This window comes from Pelodiscus sinensis, chromosome 22, assembly GCF_049634645.1.
Source record: "Pelodiscus sinensis isolate JC-2024 chromosome 22, ASM4963464v1, whole genome shotgun sequence".
NCBI classification, from domain to species: Eukaryota; Metazoa; Chordata; order Testudines; family Trionychidae; genus Pelodiscus; species Pelodiscus sinensis.
Window position 1 is genome coordinate 18,513,970 of NC_134732.1, and position 22,860 is coordinate 18,536,829.

The following is a 22,860-nucleotide window of genomic DNA, read 5'->3' on the forward strand; positions in this document are numbered from 1 at the left end:
GTTTTCAGAAGCACGCTTTTGAATCGCAGGCTCCTTTGCATGATTATTGCTTGGAAACAACTGATCAGAAGCTTTAGTTGTAGCTCCTTATTGGACCCCAGGATATTAGGCCATGTTAGAGATCTGTGGTCCCCCAAACATATTGCGCGCACTCTTACACAGGTCAGTTGCTGATTGTACAGAGGGGCTGGGAGAAAGGAATGGTTTGCTTTAATGCTAGCATTTTATTTGTAGGAGAGATGGCGTCTATTACAATGTAGGTTGGATGTTAGGAAAAACTTCCTACCTGTCCGGGTGGTTAAACACTGGAATAAATTGCCTAGGAGGGTTGTGGAATCTCCATCACTGGAGATATTTAAGAGCAGGTTGGACAGACACCTGTCAGGGATGATCTAGATGCGTGTTTCTCCACCAGTGGTATGACTACCCTCAGGGGAGTACATCAAAACAACAGAAATTTGGAGACAACTACATTTTTGTTTTAAGTTTTACAGCACTTTATTATTTTTGTACTTTTTACACTTCAAAATTTTATCTCCCGCCCGGCTACGATTCAGTTGTTTAAACAAATGTGTTGCAACGGTAGAAAAAAAAAACGATGTGTCTGAAAACTGTAGGTACAGGGGGTACTTACAATTTTGTTGTTGTTGTTTTGAAAAAAGAGGTACTTTATTAAAAAAAAGGTTGAGAAACATGATCTAGATGGTGCTTGGTTCTGCTGTGAGTGCAGGGGACTGGAATTGATGACTTCTCAAGGCCCCTTCCAGTTCTAGTACTCTATTACCTAATATTGGCAATACATTTTTTTAAATCTATTTACTGCTTCTTCCTTTATTTTCCCCTCCAACAACCAGGAAAGAGATTTTCCTATTTGGCATCTAATTTAGGATTCCTGCAAGAGGGTGGGTACCAAAGAAAAGCCAACGGGGTAGCCAAGACCCATTCTGCGATGATCCCCCCAACTCTTGGAGTCGGCTAGTGCCTGGGAGGCGGTGTTACTGATTCCTAACGCCAGTGGCATTAATGGTCATTGTTCGTTCTTTCTTCTTGCCAGGCTGGAATGAGCTTCTAATCGCCTCCTTCTCCCACCGTTCCATAGCTGTGAAAGACGGAATCCTCCTAGCCACCGGCCTCCATGTGCATCGGAACAGCGCTCACAGCGCAGGGGTCGGCGCCATCTTCGATAGGTGAGGGCTGGTGCCGGACGTGTGGAAGGGTGCACTGGCCGAGCTGTGGGTAGGAGAAACTGGGACAGCAGAGAGCATTGCAAGTCTCAGCTAAGGCACGTTGGCAGAGCTATGGGGTGGAGGTTTGTTGTCAGGTGATGGGACCACTGGCCAGGATTGTAGTGGATTGGCCAGGCTACATCTGGAAACTTGCTGGCTATGTCACTTCAGGCTGCAGTCTCAAGTCTCTCCTTTTAAATGGACAGAAACATCCAACCTAGGATAAGGGCTGGTCTGCACTAGATGCTGGATCGGCGCTGCAGCGATCGATCCACTGACAGTTGATTTATCGTGTCTGCTTAGACATGATAAATCAACCTCTGAGTGCTTTCTCGTCAACTCCGGTACTCCACCAGGACGAGAAGAGTAGCTGGAGTTGACGGGAGAGCAGCCCCTTCCGACCTTCCCCCATGGAAGACACCATGATAGGAATGTCAACTTCACCTATGCTATTTGTGTAGCCAAAGTTGCGTTGATTAATTCAATGGGATTGGAGGGGGCTTAGTGTAGACTATGCCTAACTTGTGAGCTGCTCACCTAAAGCCAATGGATACATCTTTCACGGGGCCCAGCTGGCTCAAATGCCACGAAGAGGCTGCTTCTTTATCACTTTTCACCTTTAATTGGACCCAAATATTTGATGTTCACTCTGAACCCTATAAAAGCACGCAGAATACCCAGCTGGTGCCAAGCTCCTGCCCTTAGGGCTCATGGAACCCCCTGCTTTGGCAAAGTGTTTTACCATCAGAGATGGCTGCATTGCGATCGAGTCGAGGGACTTACCTTTGCCTCGTTCGGTTTGCAAAGGAGTCCTTCTGAGCTGGGGGTCGCTGTTCATGTCCTGTGAGGTCATTGGAGTGGGATCGTGGCATCGCTGCAGGATCTACCAGGGAAAGCTGGGCAATGACTAGAAAAAGTGTAAACAGCCACACCCGCAGTAAGAACAAAGGGGATAATAAAATTTTCCAGAAGTGGCAATTACATTTGGCTTTGCCTTTCTCCAGTGTCAGAGCCTCTTGCTAAACTCACTCTAAAGCTAGTGTTTATGGGCCTCCCGAAGTCTCAGAGGAACAGTAGGCACCCAGCTTGGATTATTTTTGTGCAACAGGAGAATGGTGGAGGGTACGGGGGGGAGGGAGGCAAATCTTCACCTGGTGCAAATTGGCACTGTTCCTTTGACTTCAATAGACTCTACTCTGGATCACGCCAGGGCACGGTCTGGCCCAGGCTTTGTTTTTTAATGCTGATCCCTTGGAACTTTTGTGTCCGTGCAGAGTACTGACAGAACTCGTGTCAAAAATGCGAGACATGCAGATGGACAAGACGGAGCTGGGCTGCCTGAGAGCCATCGTCCTCTTCAACCCAGGTACATTCAAACGCTCGGCCTCTTTGTCCCTGTTCGGGCGTGACTGGTGCTCTGTGCTTTTGGCTCTCTTCTTGTATTGACTGTAAAATGCTACTGCAAATAACACTAGGCACCAAACAGTGAGAGCCAGGTGAGAGAGAGAGAGAGAGGAGAATGAGATACACGGGGGAGCTCTGGGATGGGAGTGTGTGATGCTATAAATATGCCTGTGTACACTAGCTGTGTGTTGTGTGTAGCCCCGCTTCCCTCTAGGGCTGGCGCATCTGAAGCCCAGAGAAACAACCATAATCACATCTTAAATCTCCCCACTCAAAAATGAAGGGACTATTTCACTGTCAGACAAAGGGGCATTTCCTCCTGGGGAGAAGGAAACGCTACACAGACTGATTTCCTGGCAGGCACAGGCTAAGGCTTAAGAAAGCACAAAAACCAACTGATAATCACTTCTCTGTATGATTGCTCGGAGCATTTTAGTCACAGGCAGGCCCACTGACAGGGGGAGGGGAAAGGGGGCAGTTGCCCTGTGGCCTGGAATTCAAAAGGGCCTGGGTCTGCCAGACACCACCACCGCCTTGGGCAGAGGCCTAGCCCTGTAACTTGCTCCCGGAGCCCCAGGCAGCATACTCCTGGCGGCATGTAAGTGTTGGTGGGGGCAGCCACAGCCACACCCCTTGCTCTGAGGCCCTGCTCCTTCCAGGACCACAGAGATCTCCCTCTTCCCCCCCCCCCAACCTTGCCCTTGGCCCCAGCAATTCTGTCGCCCCCCCCCCCCGGTCACAAGGGTTTTCCGAATTGCATCCAATGGGCCAGATTCTCAGTGGGTGCAGCTGCATTAATCTCCATGGAGTCCTGCGCCGTTTGACAGCAGCCGCCTCCAGAAGGCAAAGTAGTTGGCGATTCCAGAAGTCGAAGCTGTTCTGCTTCCTCCAACCAGGCTCCAAAGCAGATCGGAACTCGAGAGCGACTTTGTCGCTGCCTTCTAAAAATAGGATGTTTCAAAGACAAAATCAAAATGGCAGCGGGTATTAACGACACTTGATGCCACATCATGCCCCACACGCTTGAAAAGTTGGTAACTAGATCCGTGTGCCACTCTCCTATAGCAGCTGCTGAGGGGAGTATGATACAATTCCACACGAGGCCATGATAGTTGGATTGTGAGGGAAGCAACACACGCGCCCACACATACCTCACCAGACGAAGTGCGTCTTATCCTTAGAATAACACCTATGAAGATGGCGTTTTTCCATGTTAGCTACACTCCACTACCTGCATGTTCCAGCAGGCCTCGCTGGCAGCTAGAGGTTGTTTTCTGTTTAATCACCAATAGTTGATCGTCTCATTTGGGAATGACCTTGTCTGGCAAAACCTTGGAGAGGTTCCCGTGATGCATTGGCTGGGGGAGGCCATTGGATTGATCTCCGCTTGGGAGTCCTTTCGCCCTTCCAAAACAGGAACAAAGGCCCAACTTTGTAAAAGCATTTAAGCCATTGCTCCGCTCAGCCCTGCCGCATGTCACTGAATTAGGCACCTCAGTCTTACTGAAAGTCAATAGGGTTTAGGCACCTAAATGCCGACGTTGCTTTTGAACAGGAGATGGAAGCCTCGCGGTGCCATGCAGAGCAGCGCCTCCATAGCTTTCCCAATCAGGGCTAAGGCTGTTCTGCCCACTCTAGCCCAGTCGGAGGCCATGGTATGGCATTGCCGGAGGAACCAGCCAGGGAATGCAAATGCTCCCCAAGTCCCATTGGGAGCTGCCCAGAAAATGGGCTTTCTTTTGGCCCTGCTGCAGTGGTTTGCATGTTGGAAAAACCAGCAGTCAGTGGCTTAAAGGGAGCTTATAGCTTTTTAATGAGGACTCATGATCGCTGGAGCGAACAAAAGTGCTGGATTTGAGAGGGTAGGAGTGGGAAGGAGAATCTCAGTCAGGCAAAACTAAGCCAGCCACTGACTGTGTGTCCGGCAGCCAGCGTCAGACACACAATCGCTTGAGCAAAGCTTTAGATACGGTCTCCCACAACATTCTTGCCAGCAAGTTAAGGAAATTTGGACTGGATAAATGGACTGTAAGGTGGATAGAAAACTGGCTCGATTGTTGGGTTCAACAGGCTCAATGTCTGGTTGGTGGTCGGTTTCAAGCGGAGTGCCCCAAGGATCGGTTCTAGGGCAGGTTTTGTTCAGCATCTTTATTAATGGCCTGGATGGGGGGATGGATTGCAGCCTCAGCAAGTTTGCAGATGACACTAAGCAGGAGGGAGAGGTAGATACATTGGAGCATAGGGTGAGAGTCCAGAGTAACCTAGACAAATTGGAGGATTGGGACAAAAGAAATCTGATGAGGTTAAAAAAGGACAAGTGCAGAGTCCTGCACTTAAGATGGAAGAATCCCAAGTATTGTTACAGGCTGGGGACCAACTGGCTAAGCAGCAGTTCAGCAGAAAAGGACCTGGGAATTACAGTAGATGAGAAGCTGATTATAAGTCAACGGTGTGCCCTTGTTGCTAACAAGGCTAATGGTATATTAGGGTGCATTAGGAGGAGCATTGCCAGCTGATCTAGGAAAGTGATTATTCATCTTTATTCAGCACTGGTAAGGCCACAACTGTAATATTGCGTCCAGTTCTGGGACCCCCATTACAGAAAGGATGTGGACACATTAGAGAGGGTCCAGCGGAGGGCAACCAAAATGATTAGGGGGCTGGAGCACATGACTTATGAGAGGCTGAGGGATTTGGGCTTGTTTAGTCTGCAGAAGAGAAGAGTGAGGGGGGATTTGAGAGCAGCCTTCAACTTCCAGAAGGGAGGTTCCCAAGAGGATGGAGAGAGGCTGTGCTCAGTGGTGGCAGATGACAGAACGAGGAGCGATGATCTCAAGTTGCAGTGGGGGAGGTCTAGTTTGGATTTTAGAAAAAATTATTTCCCTGGGAGGGTGGGGAAGCACTGGGATGGGTTTCCTAGGGAGGGGGTGGAATCTCCATCCCTAGAGGTTTTTAAGTCCCAACTTGTGCCCCTTGTTGGCAGCCTGCTTCTCTCTTGGCCGCCTATCACTCTAGGGTGGAGGCCCGTTTCTCAGGGAATTCTGGGACGGCACGGAGAAGCGGTCGCTTGCTGCTTCACATCCAGGAGAGCTCTGGAGTGGCTGAACCTTACTGCTAGGGCAATCGAAATCTAGCTCCCAGCGAGCAAAACCGCCAGCAGCAGCCTAGCGGGTCTTTCTAATCACAGAGAGGTCAGGGGTTAAATAAGCGTGGAGAGCAAACTCCCCCTCTGGTTTGTAGAAGGGTGGATCCCCATGCTGGGTCTGCCATGGGGATGTAACTACCATGCTAGCGCCAGTGCTGCTTGCAGATCTCTTGCCAGAGGTTCCCTGGGCTGTGGTAGAAACAGTAGCTGGCTTCCTACCTCCCTCCCTCGCACAAAGAAGCAGACATGGTTGGCTGGCAAAGGCCATCTTCTCCTATTTCCACCCTGGTCCACTTCCCTAGCTCCCTCCCTTCCTCCGGGCAGCTGGGTTCCTGGGCCGCGAGGGGGACACTTACCTCCCAAACTGGGACCGATGCTCGACATTTGCCCGGCGTGAGTTCTGGTGCTTGCTGGGGAATGAAGGGCCCAGTCAGGACAGCCCTTGCCTGGTCCCTGCAGCTCACTGTGCCGTTCCCTTGGCCTGGAGAGGGGGACTCCATTGTAGGGATGAGAGAGCCATTCGGGCTCCATTTCCAGCCTGCTCTTGGCCTTTGTGCGGAGCCAGCCAACACGTCACTGCTGGGAACTGAGCTGAGGCAAACGCCCTCCCCAGCCCCCCCGTCTCGTTTCACACAGGGCAGCACGGTCCTCTCCAACTAGGTGCCCTCAAATGTTGCTCAGTCACCACCGCACTAGGCCAGGGTCAAACCAGTGACCCAGAGGATGCTCTGAGACCTCTCCTCTCCTTAGCTGGCCCATAGGGGCTGGGGCTGCATTACCCAGCACACCAGGCGATACTCCTCAGTCGCCCATTGCTGTCTGCCTCGTAGAAACGCCCAATACCCTGCAAAAGGCGTGTTCATCTCGGCTAAGAGTCCTGGTTGTGTTTCAGACTCAAAAGGGCTTTCCAACCCCGCGGAGGTGGAGGCGTTGCGCGAGAAGGTGTACGCGTCGCTGGAGGCCTATTGCAAACACAAATACCCCGACCAGCCTGGAAGGTGAGTGTCTGAGCACGGGAACCTGCCATGGGCAGGGCAATCACCAAGCTTTTGTTCTTTGTCGCTAAACGAGATCTGCCCACAGTGCCCTCCAAAAGCTCCTTCAGCGGAAGGGTTCCAAGAAGCATCCCCTCCCCACGCCAAGTGCAAGTTGAACCTCACTGGTCCAGAAACATCCGTCGTCCAAAATGATTTCCGTTAGCTGGATGTCCACTTTTCATGAGTGTGGCCAAGTTTCCCACCATCCCATAAAGTTTGGTTACAACCACCAGTCCTGGCTCTCACTGTGACGTAGCTCTGATTTATCCCTAGATGTCCTATAACAGCCCAGGAAGCAGTGGAAGTGTTGGTAAGGCTGTTAGACAATATTGACCACCCGTGGTCCAGAAAATTCTCTGGTTCGGAATCTGTCAGGTCCCGAACATGCCGGACTGGAGAGGTTCAACTTGTAATAACAACGCTGTGTGTTACTGCAGGCATTGTCTTGTGTCTGGGAAGCTAAGACCCTTTACAGTCCTTACGAGCTGCAATAGTCTTATAGCTGCTTCAGGGGGCAGCCGAGTTAGTCTGTACAGGATACACTTAAAAAACAACAAAAGGTCTGGTAGCACTTTATAGACTGATGAAACATATCAATGGTGGCATGAACTTTGGCGGGATCAGGCCTCACCCTGTGCTCCAGAGGCTGATGCCCTATCCCTGAGGATTCCACCCCATCTCCAGAGAGTCCCTTATCCTGTGTTGGCTGCTCCCAGCTTGCATGGGGGAAGGATGGGGTTAGAGCTACTGACGGGGGATGGGACTTGAACCCACAACTCTGCCCTCTGGAGGCAGGTGCTCTATCCCCTAGACCACTCCAGGAACTCCCCCACCCTTTGCGAGGGTCCCTTATCCTGCTTTCCTAATGTGAGTGCTTTGTCCATCCCTGGCGCAGCCTGTGTTGGCTGCCCAGCCACTGCCTGGGTGGGTGGAGGGATTGAGCCCGCGAAAGCTCATGGTACCATCTATAGTAGACTTCCGATAATCCGGCACCTTTGGGACCTAGGTGGTGCCGGATTATCGGATATGCCGGAGTACCAGGAGGTATTATAAGGGGGCATACTCCCATCCCAATCCCCCTCCCCACCTTATGCTCGGGTACCGGAGCCGCCGGTACAGCCGTGCCTCTCCCTCAGGCGTGCACTGAGCAGCCGGCTTTTGAATGAGCTGGCCAGGACGCCGTGCGCAACCCAATCCCCCTCCCCTCCCCTTTCCTTTCCCTCCCCAGAGCCAAACACATCCCCTCCCTGCTGTTACCCAATCCCCCTTCTCCCCCAACCTTATGTCTGGGTCCCGAAGCAGCTGCCTGTGCTCAGCGGCTGGCTGCTAGCACATGCAGGCTGGACGCTGTGTGCGCTGGGGACCGTGAGTGGAACGGTGTGGGCTGTGAGTGTGCATGAGGCTCACAGCAGCCCGGCCTGGAGAGCGGCTGACCCGAGCAGTTCCGGGTTCCAGACTATGAGGAGTGCCGGACAACTGGATACCAGACTATTGGGCTGCGTCTACATTGGCACCCCTTTCCAGAAAAGGGATGCTAATGAGACGAGTCGGAATTGCAAATCCGCAGGGGATTTAAATATCCCCCGCGGCATTTGCATTTACATGGCTGCCACTTTTTTCCGGCTTGGGGATAAGCCAGAGAAAAGCGCCAGTCTAGACACGATTCTCCGGCAAATAAGCCCTTTTCCGGAGGATTTCTTATTCCTACTTTCAAGGGCTTATTTTCCGGAGAATCGCGTCTAGACTGGCGCTTTTCTCCGGCTTATCCCCAAGCCGGAAAAAAGCGGCAGCCATGTAAATGCAAATGCCGTGGGGGATATTTAAATCCCCCGCGGATTTGCAATTCCGACTCGTCTCATTAGCATCCCTTTTCCGGAAAGGGATGCCAGTGTAGACGTAGCCTTGGAGTTTTACTGTATAGGTTTTGTTAGTCTATAAAGTGCTACCAGACCCTTTGTTTTTTTTTTAATAATCTTACAGGTAGGGGTGACATTAACCTTTTATAGATGAGTAAATGGGAACTCAGAGAACTACATTTCCCTGCTGGCGTCAGTGGAGGCAATATGGAGGAAGCGATTAATTTTAGCCCTGCTCCATCAGTGGAGCCTCACACCCCCCTGCTGAGAACTGGAGTAAGTGGCTCAACCCCCATTTTATTGAATGGCGAGTGGAGGCAGAGAGAAGTGATGCAACTTGCACCCATGACACGTCAGTGCCAGGAATGCAACCACTGGGCTCCTGATTCCCAGCTCTAGCCACTAGCCCCATGTGGTGGTGGGAGGAGTGGCCCTCAGGGGAAACCACCAAGAACAAACCACAGCAGAACAAAACCCACACAGAGATAGTTTCCTTTGGCACACAACTGTTGCTGCTGGGAAGTGAAAGCCTCAGCTGATGCTTCTCCCTCTCTCTCCACCCCGATCTGTCTGGGAACAGTGGAATTTCAGACACTTTCCTGGATCATTCCAGAATTGAATGGGTGCATTTTCCCACTTACGCTTGGCCGTGGCCACTTCTGGTTAAGTGACCATCAGGTGCAAAATGAAGAAATGCACTGTGAATAGCCTGTTGGTGCAAGCGAGTTAGGGGTATTAATCAGTACATATGGCAAAAGAGGTTAGGTATTTGGATTCATGTATCATCTGGTTTTCTGGGCTTTCTTTGCTGGATAAGTAAAAAAAAAAAAATAGATCCTCTTACAACAGTAATTGATTTGTGCAAGGATTGAGGCATGATTGTGCCAACCCGTGATTGCTTTGAGGTTGCAATGTTCTGGGCTGCAGTATCGATAGTCAAAGCCAGCCCTGAGCCAGGGTTGGCTCATTGGGCTGATGTGGTTTAAGATGCCTCAGGGTATGTCTACACTACCCTCCTAATTCGAAATAGGAGGGTAATGTAGTCATACCGCAATTGCAAATGAAGCCCGGGATTTGAATTTCCCGGGCTTCATTTGCATAAAGCCGGCCGGCGCCATTTTTAAATGCCGGCAGTTCGAACCCCGTGCCGCGCGGCTACACGCGGCACGGAGTAGCTAGTTCGGATTAGGCTTCCTAATCCTAACTAGCTGTACTCCTCGTGGAATGAGGAGTACAGCTAGTTCGGATTAGGAAGCCTAATCCGAACTAGCTACTCCGTGCCGCGTGTAGCCGCGCGGCACGGGGTTCGAACTGCCGGCATTTAAAAATGGCGCCGGCCGGCTTTATGCAAATGAAGCCCGGGAAATTCAAATCCCGGGCTTCATTTGCAATTGCGGTATGACTACATTACCCTCCTATTTCGAATTAGGAGGGTAGTGTAGACATACCCTCAGAGACTAAGGTGCGGGGATATGACAGAGGTCTATAAATTCATGACTGGGGTGGAGAAAGTGAATAAGGAAACATTATTTACTCCTTCCCATAACATAAGAACTAAGGGGCACCAAATGAAATTAATGATTTTCAAAGTCAGCTCCCTTTATGGCATTTATCATTGGGCCACTTACTTAGAGCCCATATGGTAGCTGAGATCTTTTGAAAATTGCAATGCGGTCCAGTCAAAATTGGGACCAGGGTCACTTGAAAGGTGAAAATTATATGAGCTTGAGTTAAGGAGGTGAAAGATTAACCAGTAAGCAGCATCCTTAACAAGTGATGCTCTCTATCCGCCACGTTTAACCAGTTAACCTATTAAACAGGATTTTACATTCCTAACTTGAGTTGGCTTTAGGGACAGCAAAAAGACCCAAAACTTAGGTAGGTGGCATGTGGCTTTCTGGGCTTCAACCAGCCTTTCCTGGCCTGTTTGCCAAGGTCGTTAACTTGTCTCCTCTTCCATCCTCCAGACCCAACAGAACCGGCAATGATATTCACGCTACTTTTTTATCCCATTCTGACAATCTTACAAAGACTGCTTGATTACACTCCCAACAGTCATGGCTTTGACCTTCACTTGATCTCACACTGAAAGGTTGTCTCCCGTTTGCCCAGACTAAATCCATGTCTATACTAGCGAGAAGATCAACACTGTGGCAGTCTATCTTCTGGCATTTGATTTAGCAGGTCTAGTAAAGACCTGCTAAATCGAGTGCTGAGGGTGCTCCCTCACACAGACACACCGATACTTCTCGATTTGTGAGGAGTAAGGGGAGTGAATGGGAGTGTTTGCTCCCGTTCACTTCCCGCTGTGAAGCTGTCACGAAAGAGAGAATGAAGGAACGTTGGCTCCAGCTAGGCAATGAATAGAGCTGGAGTTCTGTATCTTAATTTGAACTTCTGGATAAGTATAGAGGTGGCCTAAGGGAAATATTCCAGGGCCAAACATAACTGAGTCCCAGCTTCCCTGTGCTACTCTGCTGAGAAGGGCTTGATGTGTACGTGACACACAGCACCCTCATGCAATCAGCTCCCTTCTCTCCTGTCCCCACTCCAGCCCTGATGCATTGTGCCATGGATGGTTATCTCATGGTTAAATGTATCTGAAGGCTGCAGTCCTCATCTGGTTTGATTTAGAGTGAAACTTCCTGAATCGGATGGCAGGACTGATTTGTTTTTTCTGGCCCTTGTCCCGCTGTTCTGTCCAGCTCAGCAAACACACACACACACACACTCTCTTTCTCTTTCTCTCTCGCTGGCCCAACTCCAGCCTTGAAACTACGTTGCTTGTTTTGAAGCCCTGCTTGCACGGTGACAATACAAATAAATAAATAAAGACATTCTCCATTATTAATGGGAATTATTTTAAAACATTCATCCCAAGCGCTGCAGTATGGGGAGGAGGAAGGAGCCAAACAAACTGAGCAGAGACCTCCTGGAGCTGCTCGTGGCAGTGAGGGGAGCAGGAAAGAAATTGAGGTGGGAACGAGTCTTATGTCGGAATTGGCAGAGATTGAGAAAAAAGCAACAAAAATTATTAAGGGTATGTAACAGCTGCCACACGAGGAGAGATTAATAAGATTGGGACTTTTCAGCCTTATGGAGGTGTGACGTAGTGGGGGTACCTGGCTGGTTCTCTGGGGCACAGACGACCTGTTCCTTGGTCTCGCCCCGTAGTTGACTCCCTCCGTCGCTCAGCCGAGATCCGGTCTCTGCGCGGTTCCCTTTCTCTCCGGGACTCCCGTTCACACCCGGACCGGCTCTCCGTGAACTCATCCGCCAGCCTCCCAGCCTCCTGGGGGTTCTCTGGCCTCCGGTCCTTGAGCCACAGCCTCAGTTTGGGTGGGCACGCTTCATAGAACTGCTCCATCAGGACCAGCTTGAGCAGCTCCTCTGCGGTCTGGGCTCCGACTCCAGACACCCACTTGCGGCCGTATTGCGACAGGCGGGAGGCCAGATCTACATAGGTCTCCCGTGGCCCTTTCTGTACCCCCCGGAACTTCTTCCTGTACATCTCGGGGGTCAGCCCAAACTTGTGCAGCAGGGCCTCCTTGACTCGGTTGTAATCCCCTGGCTGTAGGTCCTCCAGCTGACTGAGCACTCCGGCTGCCTCCTGGCTCAGTGCGGGGATGAGCTCCTGCAGCCAGTCAGCTGGGGGAACCCGTTGCAGGCCACAGGCCCTCTCAAAGGCACTGAGGAACCCGTCTATGTCACCCACGTCCTTCAATTGGGCCACCACGAGCCTCTCCAAGCATCTGGCAGTCCTGGGACCCTGGGGCCCATCCGCACTTGGCGCAGCCGGTGCCCCGCCGGTTCTCCGCTCTGCCATGGCCAGCTCATGCTGTCGCTGCCTCTCTCGGTCCTGGCGGTCCCTTTCTCGATCTTGGCGCTCCTTCTCTCGGTCCTGGCAGTCCCTCTCTTGGTCCTCTGCTTCCAATTCCTTTATTCGCAGCTGGATCTCTAGCCGCCGCAGCTCCGCTGGGCTGGCCCCTGCCCTAGATGGGCTACGGCTTGCAGGCCTCCCAGGAGATGCTGTCTCATCTCTCCGGTGGGTTCCAGCGCTCCTCCCCCTCTCTGAGACTGACACACTCAGGGGGGGGTCTGGCTGCTTCCCCTGGGGAAAAGATCCTGGCCCTGTGGCTGGTCATTCTCTTCCAGCTGGGCAATCAGCTGGGCCTTGGTTGCTTTCTGCACAGGCAAGCCCCTCTCTCTGCACAGCCCCACCAGCTCTGCCTTCAAGAGTCGGGCGTAGGCCATCTGCCCGCTGGGCCCCTCGGTGCAGACTCACCAGTCTAGTGCTGCAGCGCCCCACGATTCCCAGGAACCGCTTCGCTCTGTCTCCAGCACGCCTGGCTCCAGGGCTCTTGCTTCTACAGCGCCTTGTCGCTCGCCGCTGGAAGCTCCATCCATGGGGTGCAGTGGATCCCACCCCTGACACCAGTGTGACGGCGCGTTGGGGGTCCCCCGTCTCCTGCACCCCGAAATGGCACAAACAGACTGCACCAGCCGGTGTAATAGAGGAAGTTTATTGCCTCTCCAGGATACAGCACAGCACAGATGGAATCTGGTCACAGAGCTGGGCTAGGATGCCTCAGGCCCCCTTGAGATGGGGGAGACTGGGCCCCTAAACTCCAGTCCCCTTCCCTAGGCTGTCTCCTCCATGCTTCTAGCCAGCAACTCACTAACCCTCTTCCAGCCCTGCCCCCCAGCCAGGGCAGCATCCACCTTCCTTTGTTCCTCTCCATGGGGGGTGTCTGGCCACTGGTTGCATAGTGACTCATCCTGTTTTGCTGGGTCGTGGTACCCATGGCAGCCAGTGGGGGTTACCCCAGAGCCAGCAGCCTAGAAACCAGCCAGGTACCCCCACTACGTCACAGGAGGTAGCCAGTTTCAACCAAAAAAAGGGAAGTTTTTCTTCACACAACGCACAGTCAATCTGTGGAACTCCTTGCCAGAGGATGTTGTGAAGGCCAAGATTATAACGGGTTAAAAAAAAAAGAACTTGATAATTTCAAATGGCCACTAGCCAGGGTGTGCAGGGTTGATGTCCCTAGCCTCTATTTGCCAGAGGGTGGAAATTGGCAACAGGGGAAGGATCACTTGATGATTGCCCTTTGGGAAACAAACAAACAGAAATTGTGGGTATGTCCTACAGTTTGCCTTGGGGTCCAAATCAGTGGCTTACTTAGGAGCAGCTTCCCCAGCTAAAAGGGATCTCTTGGCCCTCTCTCTGCATTTGGGATCCCTGGTACCTGGAATGGTTTCCCCACCAGCTGGCTCTTCTTTGCTTGTCTGTAGCTTCGGGGCAAGCAGAGCACAGCCTTCCTCAGAGCTCCTGGCCAGCCTTGGAGTGTGTCTCACATCAGGGGCTTTTCCAAAAATCAGCAAGGTCTGTCTGTTCCCCGCGACAGGAGAGCTGCTGAGAGCTCCTTAAACACAGGATCGTGCTCTTGGCTGGAGTTTCCCTCCGTGCCAAACCCTGTTTCTCCTGTGTTTAGAAAGACTTTTCCCATGAAGCATCAAAGCCCTCACCCTTGTTGCTTGTCAACATTTTTCTTCGTGGGTGCGACAGGAAAAGCACCTCTCCTGGGGAAGGAGAGAGCTCCTCTTAGCCCCTGGGTAAAGGCGATGGGCAGCTCCCAAAACAGCAGCCAAAGAGACAGGGGAATTGCTCACCTGATCCAGTGGGAGGAAGCAGGGCTGTGTTCTAACACCTGCCCTGGCACAGTCGGGGGGCGTGTCTGATCACCAAACTCAACTCCCTGCTTCAGAAGATACTGCCATCTTCCACACCCCGGGTATCGCGCCCCTCCACCCTCGTCTCTACATTCCTGGCAGGTCTAGAAACAGGCGCTTCTCTGGGAAAACCCGTGACTTGTGGCGCTGCGGTCTGTCTTGAGTTGCTGTGTTACTTTATGAAAGGGATGCAGTCAGGCTGAAGTCGAGTCCGTTTCATTAAATGAGTTAAAAGTTGCTCCAACTGGGCTGGTTTTTGTGGTTTCATAGTCACATTTTCCTATTTCCAAGGAGAAAAAGGGGGCCAGATGCTGACCTGTGGTCTGTGTTGAACACGTGACAGGGCCCAATATGTTTCTTTTCTTCTTTGCAATGGTGCAAGACTCACACAAACGGTAGAGGCAAATATTAGAATCCCAGAACTGGAAGGGACCTCGAGAGGTCATCGTGTCCAGTCCCCTGCCCTCACGGCAGGACCCAGTACGTTCTAGACCATCCCTGACAGGTGTCTTTCTATCTTGCTCTTAAATATCTCCCGTGATGGAGATTCCACAACCTCCCTAGGCAATTTAGCCCAGTGTTTAACCACCGTGACAGTTAGGAAGTTTTTCCTCATGTCCAACCTCAACCTCCTTTGCTGCAGCTTAAATCCACTGCTTCTTGTCCTATCCTCAGAAATCAAGGAATGATGAAATGACATCACACAAAGCACTGCCAAATGCAAACCCAACAACCCAGATGTAACCCAGAGGGAGAGATTTCTCCCAACCCTCTTTCACTTCTGGTAACCACAGGCTATTCTAAACGCCATTGTTTCTCTCGATTGCATGTCCTGCGGGATAACGAACCAGTTGGTATCTTCTTGGTGTAATGAGTAGATGGAGGGAGTTAGCCACGTGGCTTCCAGGAATGGGGGGAGGTCCAATCCGAAGCCGGCATTGTGTTTGATTAGACCCATTGGCTACGTCTGCACTGGCATGATTTTCCAGAAATGCTTAAAACGGAACAGTTTTCCGTTATAAGTATTTCCGGAAAAAGAGCGTCTACATTGGCAGGATGCTTTTCCAGAAAAGCGTCCGTGGCCAATGTAGACGTGCTTTTCCGGAAAAAAGCCCCGATCGCCATTTTCGCGATCGGGGCTTTTTTGCGGAAAAGACTACTGAGCTGTCTACACTGGCCCTTTTCCGGAACAGTTTTCCAGAAAAAGGACTTTTGCCCGAGCGGGAGCATCATAGTTTTTCCGGAAAAGCAGCTGATTTCTTACAGTAGATCGTCAGTGCTTTTCCGGAAATTCAAGGGGCCAGTGTAGACAGATGGCAAGTTATTCCGGAAAAGCGGCTGATTTTCCGGAATAAGTGGCCCAGTGTAGACACAGCCATTGTGTCCAACCAGTTCTGAAGCAGTAGCCACATTGTTCAAGCCAACTAACCGTGCTCAACTGGTCAAACAGCCACATGTGACTAGCATGTGGGACACCACCGGACCAGACCCCTGTGTTCCAGGAGCATTCCCGAGAGCCATGTGAGTTCTCCACTAGGCAATGCCAGCTGAGTATGAGGGGTCTAACCTTGTTCTCTTCCCCACTTTTCCTTCCCCCTCCTGCAGGTTTGCAAAGCTCTTGCTTCGTCTCCCTGCCCTGCGATCCATTGGCCTGAAATGCCTGGAGCACCTGTTCTTCTTCAAGCTCATAGGAGATACGCCCATCGACACTTTCTTGATGGAGATGCTGGAAGCACCCCACCAGATGACTTAGAGGACTGTGGATGCGTCCATCCCTTCGCCCAGCCGGGGCTACAGCCGCCTCCTGCCACCTCCGCTCTTCCTCTTCCTGTCCCCCAGGGCGGGAGATCCTGTCCACTCTTCTCCGTCTGACCCGGGGCGACGCCCTTCTCCTCGTCACGCCGACCGCCGCTCGTTCTGTCACCGCCGCATCTAAGGAGCTGACTTTGCTATTTTAGATGTAGAGAAGTGGGAGGCAGAGTTTCAAAAGCAAATAGCACCCCACCCCCTGTCCACGCACACACACCGCCTCCGAGCCAAAGGCCGGACTTTTCGTTTCCCGGCCTGCTCCTGCCGTCGCTGGGTTTGGATTTCTGCATGTGGCTGAGAGGATTGATTGGAAGCAGGCGGCGCGGTGGATCCTATCCATAGGAGCCCTGAGCAGCTGGGTTTGGATGGGCTGGGGGAGTGGTTTCATCCTGCTTGCCCGCCGCTGGATATTTTCAGAGGATGGAGTTTTTGAAAGAGAAAAGAATATATATTTTTGGTTTCTAACGATAAGCATTTACTTCTCCCAAGAAAAAGCGCTCGGGACTGGCCCTCGCCGAGGATTTTTGCGGAGCCTTCTCCTTGAAATTAAAAGCAGGGGATTGTGGGATTGATCGCTCATCGCCCTATCCCCCCCATCCTAATGACCTGAACAGAGAGATGCCGGGTCGCACCGAGAGACTGAGCCCCCCCTGTGCGTGTGGAGGGCTGTGCGGATGGCGGTGACGTCAATGCCCTGCTTTCCTTCGGGGAAAGCAACAGCGGTGTCATGCTTTTTTTCTCCCAAAGATGACTGTTCACTCCGTTGTGGAGCTAGCCAATCAAAACACGAACCGACAGGATTGCACAAGTCTGGGGCGGTTGCTTTAAGGCTGCAGTGATGCCAGTTCCCACTCCCCGTGCTGGAATCCCTCCCCCTCTTTCCACACACAGGCGTTCGTCATGAGCCCTCATGAGGCGTGCATTTTGCACGCAGGGCCCGCCCACACCTGCTCAGCCAAGCCAAGCCAACTCGCTGAGGTTAGTCAGACAGTTGGCTTTCTTCCGGGCTTTGGGGAGAGCCAGTTAGCCTGGCAGTAGGGCCGATGGCTACGCTGAGCTCGCAGTAGGCAGAGCGGTGCGCATCACTGACTGCTCAGCTCGCTTGCACGTCCATGGGGCCCAATCCGTCACCACTAGGCACAGTCGTGTACGTCAGGGCAACAAGTGGGCGATTTGGCAGCAGCGATAAATCGGGCCCGGGGGCTGCACGTCACTGGCGAGACTGATGGGTGAACCGAGGGCTGTACCTTCCCCCACGCTCTTCCCCATCTCCTCTCGGTCCTGATTTTTGTCGGTTATTTGGGGCTCCCCACCGGGATCAGGAAATGGGGGGGCAGCCTCTGTCCACGTGGTCAAAAAAGGGGATTCTCCATTTGCTGGTTAAATATTAAATTTACCATAAAAACAAAGATTTCTAAGCAAACCCCCATCCCCTGCCTCCCCAAAATACCCTTTTCGCTTCCCCCATTGGACTTAAGACCGTCTTCTTAGAGCAACATGGGATAAGCATTTAGAGACACCTGTTTTGGAAGGACCTTGGCGGGGAACCTTGGCCAGGCCTGGGGAGATATCAGAGAAGAGCAGGAAGCACTTTGAAGGGACCTCTTCCCTTTGCTGTACCTTTGGCCGACAGTCCATGTTCCTGTGGTTGTTCTGAGGGAAACTGTATTATAAAAACGCTGCTCTAGCAAGGAAACAAAAATGCATCCACTCACTCAAAAAGCCCTGCTCTGTCGGCCGGCAAGGAGGCTGGTGGGTTTTTAGGTACTTCCCTAAATGCTTTGATCCTACAAACACCAGCACTAAGGAGCAATTACTTGCTGGGCAGAGATAAAATCAGGTCTCATTTAGCTCATCTGTTGGAAAGCAGAATTGTTCCCTACAGTCTATGCCTCAGAGTTCTGTCCTGTTTGAAATGATCCACGTGGCCAGGACGCCAATACGTCCCTTAGAAAGGAGGGCAGTATATATTTGGGCAATCACAGTCTGTTGGATCTGGCTCGTTTTCTAGCTTTCCAGCCTGTTGGCTGATTGTCGCAGGCAGCAGGATCCATCCGCCTTAAAAAAAAAAAAAGTGTGAGGAAGGTAGCTCAAATGCTTTGCTTTAACAGGCTGCTGCCTTCTCACTTCATCCCTGTGTATTTGCCAAAACCCAGCACACCCCAAATTCTAGGCAATGTCGGCAGATTTCTTAGGGGACAGTGAATCGGCCCAGGAGTAGATGGCGCCTGAAGCCAAGCTAGAAAATAAAGGAAAAGGAAAAGCAGAAGAAACAAAGAAGGATCAGGCCGATGTTTCAGAGGAGAATAGTTATTCTGAACACATGAAAGACGCATTTGGGCTGAGCCAAGAATGAGAAGCTTGTGGTTGGCTCCTTCCCAGGGACTTCCCTGCTACTTTTAGTTGGTTTGTGCTTTAAAATGACAAATTATTAGACACTAAAACTGTTCCCTCCCTCCCCCGTTCCAGCATTGGTTGTTGCTGGCCCTTTAAATAGCTGCTTTGTGTCTCAATCAAGTGTGATCCAGACAATCCACCCTGGGCTATCACCTATGTTCATTAAGAGGCACAGTTGATACTCATTCTGCCCCCCTTAGAGCTGCTGCCCACTTGCCAAGCCTGCTGGCAGCTCAGCTAATAAGGCTGTCTTGTCGTTAAACAAGGATTTCAGGTCATAACTGCCCCCCAGGCCCGCCTGAAGTGTCAAATCCACAGAGGCAAGGAACGCGTTTTGGCTGAGCTTCTTTGGCAGCCTGCGTGCTGCTGAAAATATTATTAAACAGCTTCGCCCTGGAAGAATTTGCCAAGAAAACAAGGCAAGAGAGCTTAGTTATCGAGAGGGTGCCAGCATGCACCATCACGGTCTATGCATTTCCCTCAGACGGGCGAGCAAGCCGTCAGCAGGGGGATGGTGGCTGCCTGTCAACACCCCACCAAGCTGGTACGTGGAATCAGGGCCCAGGAGCAGCATAGGTCTTTTTTAACCAGCATTTGGACCTCCGTTTCCTACAATTGGTATTTAAACATTTTAGAAGCCTGGATTACGTGTTACGTCTGCTTGCCAGAGAATATCAGGGGGCTTTATTAAAAAGCCCATTGAGCTTCACATGGTAATAAACCTTTTCTCTTGTTTATCTCCATTAGGCAAAACCACTTTTTTTTTTCTGATTGGCTGCTTGAAAGGAGCTGTGTTAGGGAGTGGAAGTCTGCGTTGCTGTTTTGTTTCTCTAGGCTGCGAGTGCGAGCTCCTAGCCAGCTGCCCTTCAGCCATCGGAAGAAACTAGGAGCTGGTTTTAGGCCCAAGACGAACTTGTGTTTTGTTTAGTTTTTTTCTGAGCCCACTGGGGAAAGGTGGGCAGAGCTGTGATCTCAGGAGCAGGCCGCACGTCCTGCCCACATTCATGTCGAACCACGTCTGAGTCGAAACCGTTTCCTCAGTTTTTCAGTAAACACTAGGGGCTATGTCTAGACTGGCATGATTTTCCGGAAATGCTTTTAACGGAAAAGATTTCCGTTAAAAGCATTTTCGGAAAAGAGCGGCTAGATTGGCACGGACGCTTTTCTGCAAAAGCTTTTTTTGCGGAAAAAGTCCGTGGCCAATCTAGACACGCTTTTGCACAAAAAAGCCCTGATCGCCATTTTCGCGATCGGGGCTTTTTTGCACAAAACAAATCTGAGCTGTCTACACTGGCCCTTTTCCACAAAAGTGACTTTTGCCCGAACGGGAGCAGCACAGTATTTCCGCAAGAAGCACTGATTTCTTACAGTAGGAAGTCAGTGCTTTTGCAGAAATTCAAGCGGCCAGTGTAGACAGCTGGCAAGTTTTTCCGGAAAAGCAGCTGATTTTCCGGAAAAATTGGCCAGTCTAGACACAGCCTAGGGTGTTCTAGAGCAATAGCGTCAAACGCTGCACTACCTGCATCCCTGCAGAAGACTGTAGTGTAAGGATGACATGTTGTCCAGCAGTTACAGCAAGCGGTGACTTGCTGTGTAACCGTGCCTGAGTTTCCTTTTCTTTAACATGGAAATAATAACAACGCCTCCCAGATGGGCGTGAGCCTCAAATAATGTTTCTAAGCAAGCCCCTTGCAGATGGTTCTGTTGAAAGGCACAACACTGTTTAATTTCTCGGGGCGTTCCAGTATGGATGGGGAGGGGGACATCCTGAAATGGTGCCAATCAGCAGAGCTGCATTGGCATCAATGGGGCTATGATGATTTGCACCAGCAGGAGATCCAGCCACAGGGAGCAGAGGTAGCATTTGTAGGAGTGTATTTTACCCTAAACAAATATGAACAGCCCGTTTCCTACTCATCTCATACCTCAACCCAGATGCTCCCTCCTTGCTCCCCAGCTGGAGCGATACGGAAGCCCATGTGGGTTCTATGAATTTGGCAGCAGCAGCCTTAAAGTAACCCGCTTTTGCATGGATTTAATTGACTCTTTCATTTGTACCTTCTGTCACGTTCGGTTTTTCCCCCCCTCCTCATTATAATTATTATAACTATATTACATGCTTGTTTGAAGAGGTGATACGTGGGCAAAAAGAAAAGGCACATTATTCACTAGAGAGCTAGGACTTTTACTTAACCAGATTCTAGTATTCTCGCAAAATCTGGTTCGATTAAGGTGATTTATTTTTTAATTCTTGGTTGGTTTTTTTTTAATTTTTTTTTTTATGTTTTAATTTTTGGTGGGACAATCTTTAATTTTCTAAAGATAGCACAAACATCAGCTCTTCAGCCACCCGCCTGCCTTGCTGGACGTTCCTCGCTGCCTTGTGTGCGTTTCCACTGGATCCCGGAACAAACTGAGCTTAAACAAATGTGCATTTTTGGATGTTTCCTCAAGAGGCTGTTGCACCTCCCTCCTCTTGCCCTGTCTCCCTCAAAGCCTAACTCCCAAATACCCACTTCACGTAAAACCTTGACCTCAGAGCTATTTGAGAGAGAGGCCTTGAAAACGTATACGTACTGTATACTTAGGAAACATACAACATAACTGGCCCCATGGTTCTTGGCAGCCTAGCTAATCTCTGCACTTTCAACCTTTAGACAGTGGTTTCAACTCAAATCTGCGTCACGTCCGTTGAAGGGGAATGTTTCAGCCTAAACCCAGAGAAGTCTGCAGCAGGGGGAAAGGAATACATCAGATTGGTTTTGTCTCAAAGGCCCAGAACTGGAAAAGCAAATTGGCTACACCCCCTAGTCCCGGGAGTTCTCCAGTGAACTGTAAGATCAGGTCTCTCTGAGTCGTATATTTCTTTGGAACAGACTGTAGCCCAATTGCATAACTGAAGAATATATTCAGTCACTCTACTTTGACGCTTGGCCTGCTCAGCCCTTCTCTCGCCGCCACCACCCACCAGCCCCTTGAAACCAGTGGGGATGTAAGATGTGCACACCCAGCGGCAAAGCTGATGCAGCCTTCTACTCTGTTCAGCAGCCCTGAAGAGATTGCTGCTTTCCAAAGGGCAAGAGGGACTGAAATGTGTGTAGTCAGCAAATGAACAAAGGCTGGCTCTTGACCATCAGAGCAGGACCAAAGAAACCACACCTCCCCACCACTCTCCCAGTCAACATTCTGGCGTTCTTTGAGGACAATCCTAACTGCTGGTGGGGCAAGTGGGATCAAGGATTCAGACACATGACCTTGTAGCTGGCCCCAGAAGTGGCTAAACAGCTGATGCTGTCCCCATCAGTGAACAGAGTGCATGACCTATTTTAAGTTGATTCATATGTGCGTGTGTATACATGTATGTACTGTAGATATATACACTGTATAAATATCCTCACTCACATATACATATATTATAACCGTAGCAATTACAGACGTTTGTGGTTTTCTTTAAGTTGATTCTTTTTTCCTTCTTGTTTTTTTTCTCGTACATTTTTGCTTCATGTAAGCAAGTACATTGTATCAGAACCCCTTCTGGATTGGCTTGCGCCAACTCCGGATCTTTATAACTCAAGTCAAAGGAAATGCATCTATTTTAAGATGCTTTTTTTTTTTTTTTTTAGAAGCAGGTGGTTTGATTAAAATAGCTTTAGCAATTCCCAACACTTAGCGACCGATGCCTTAGCTATGGGTTGCATAAAATAAAATAAAATTTAGAAAGAATTACAAAAATAAAAAACAGAAATAAATAAAAAAGAAAAGATAAGGAGAAATATCTAAAGCGTCAATAAAGTTAAAAAAATCTATTTTTGTACAAATGTAATTTTATCCCTTGCATATTCTTGGATTTATTTGATTGTTTTATTTCTGCTTCTCTAGAGATTGTTGTAAACTCTTTCTCTATATATAGCTGTCCCCCCTCTCCCCCTCCCAGGGACGGAAATCTGAACAAGAGGGAGAAAAAATGACAGTGTTTTAAAGGCTTTCTATGAAATCTCTTTGGAAATAATTTTTTTAATGAACTTTTTATTCTTCCCCCACCTCCCACTTCTGAAAAAAAAATGTTTTTGGTCTCGTCATGTTTATCTGGCATTCCTGCAGGTCTGTTTTACTGTGAAATCACTACCGTATGTTATTGTTCACACACACAAAAAATGCTGCTGGAAACGCCAGTATTTTGATGAACAATTGTATTAGAATTGTTAACAAAAAAGAGAGAGAGAAAAAAAATATATGAGCGTTTTAAAATATAA

The 22,860-nt window shown here is 50.2% G+C and overlaps 1 protein-coding gene across 7 annotated transcripts in view; it reads left to right on the top strand.

Annotated features, from left to right (window-relative positions):
* RXRA (retinoid X receptor alpha) overlaps positions 1–22,860 on the top strand; it is a 293,911-nt gene extending 271,051 nt beyond the window's left edge. For all 7 annotated transcript variants that reach the window (XM_075905236.1, XM_075905238.1, XM_075905237.1 and 4 more), the window contains 4 exons: positions 1,055–1,187; positions 2,501–2,592; positions 6,668–6,773; positions 16,007–22,860. In XM_075905236.1, coding sequence (XP_075761351.1) covers positions 1,055–1,187; positions 2,501–2,592; positions 6,668–6,773; positions 16,007–16,154 — 479 coding nt within the window. In that variant the 3' untranslated portion in view covers positions 16,155–22,860. The remainder of the gene's footprint in view (positions 1–1,054; positions 1,188–2,500; positions 2,593–6,667; positions 6,774–16,006) is intronic.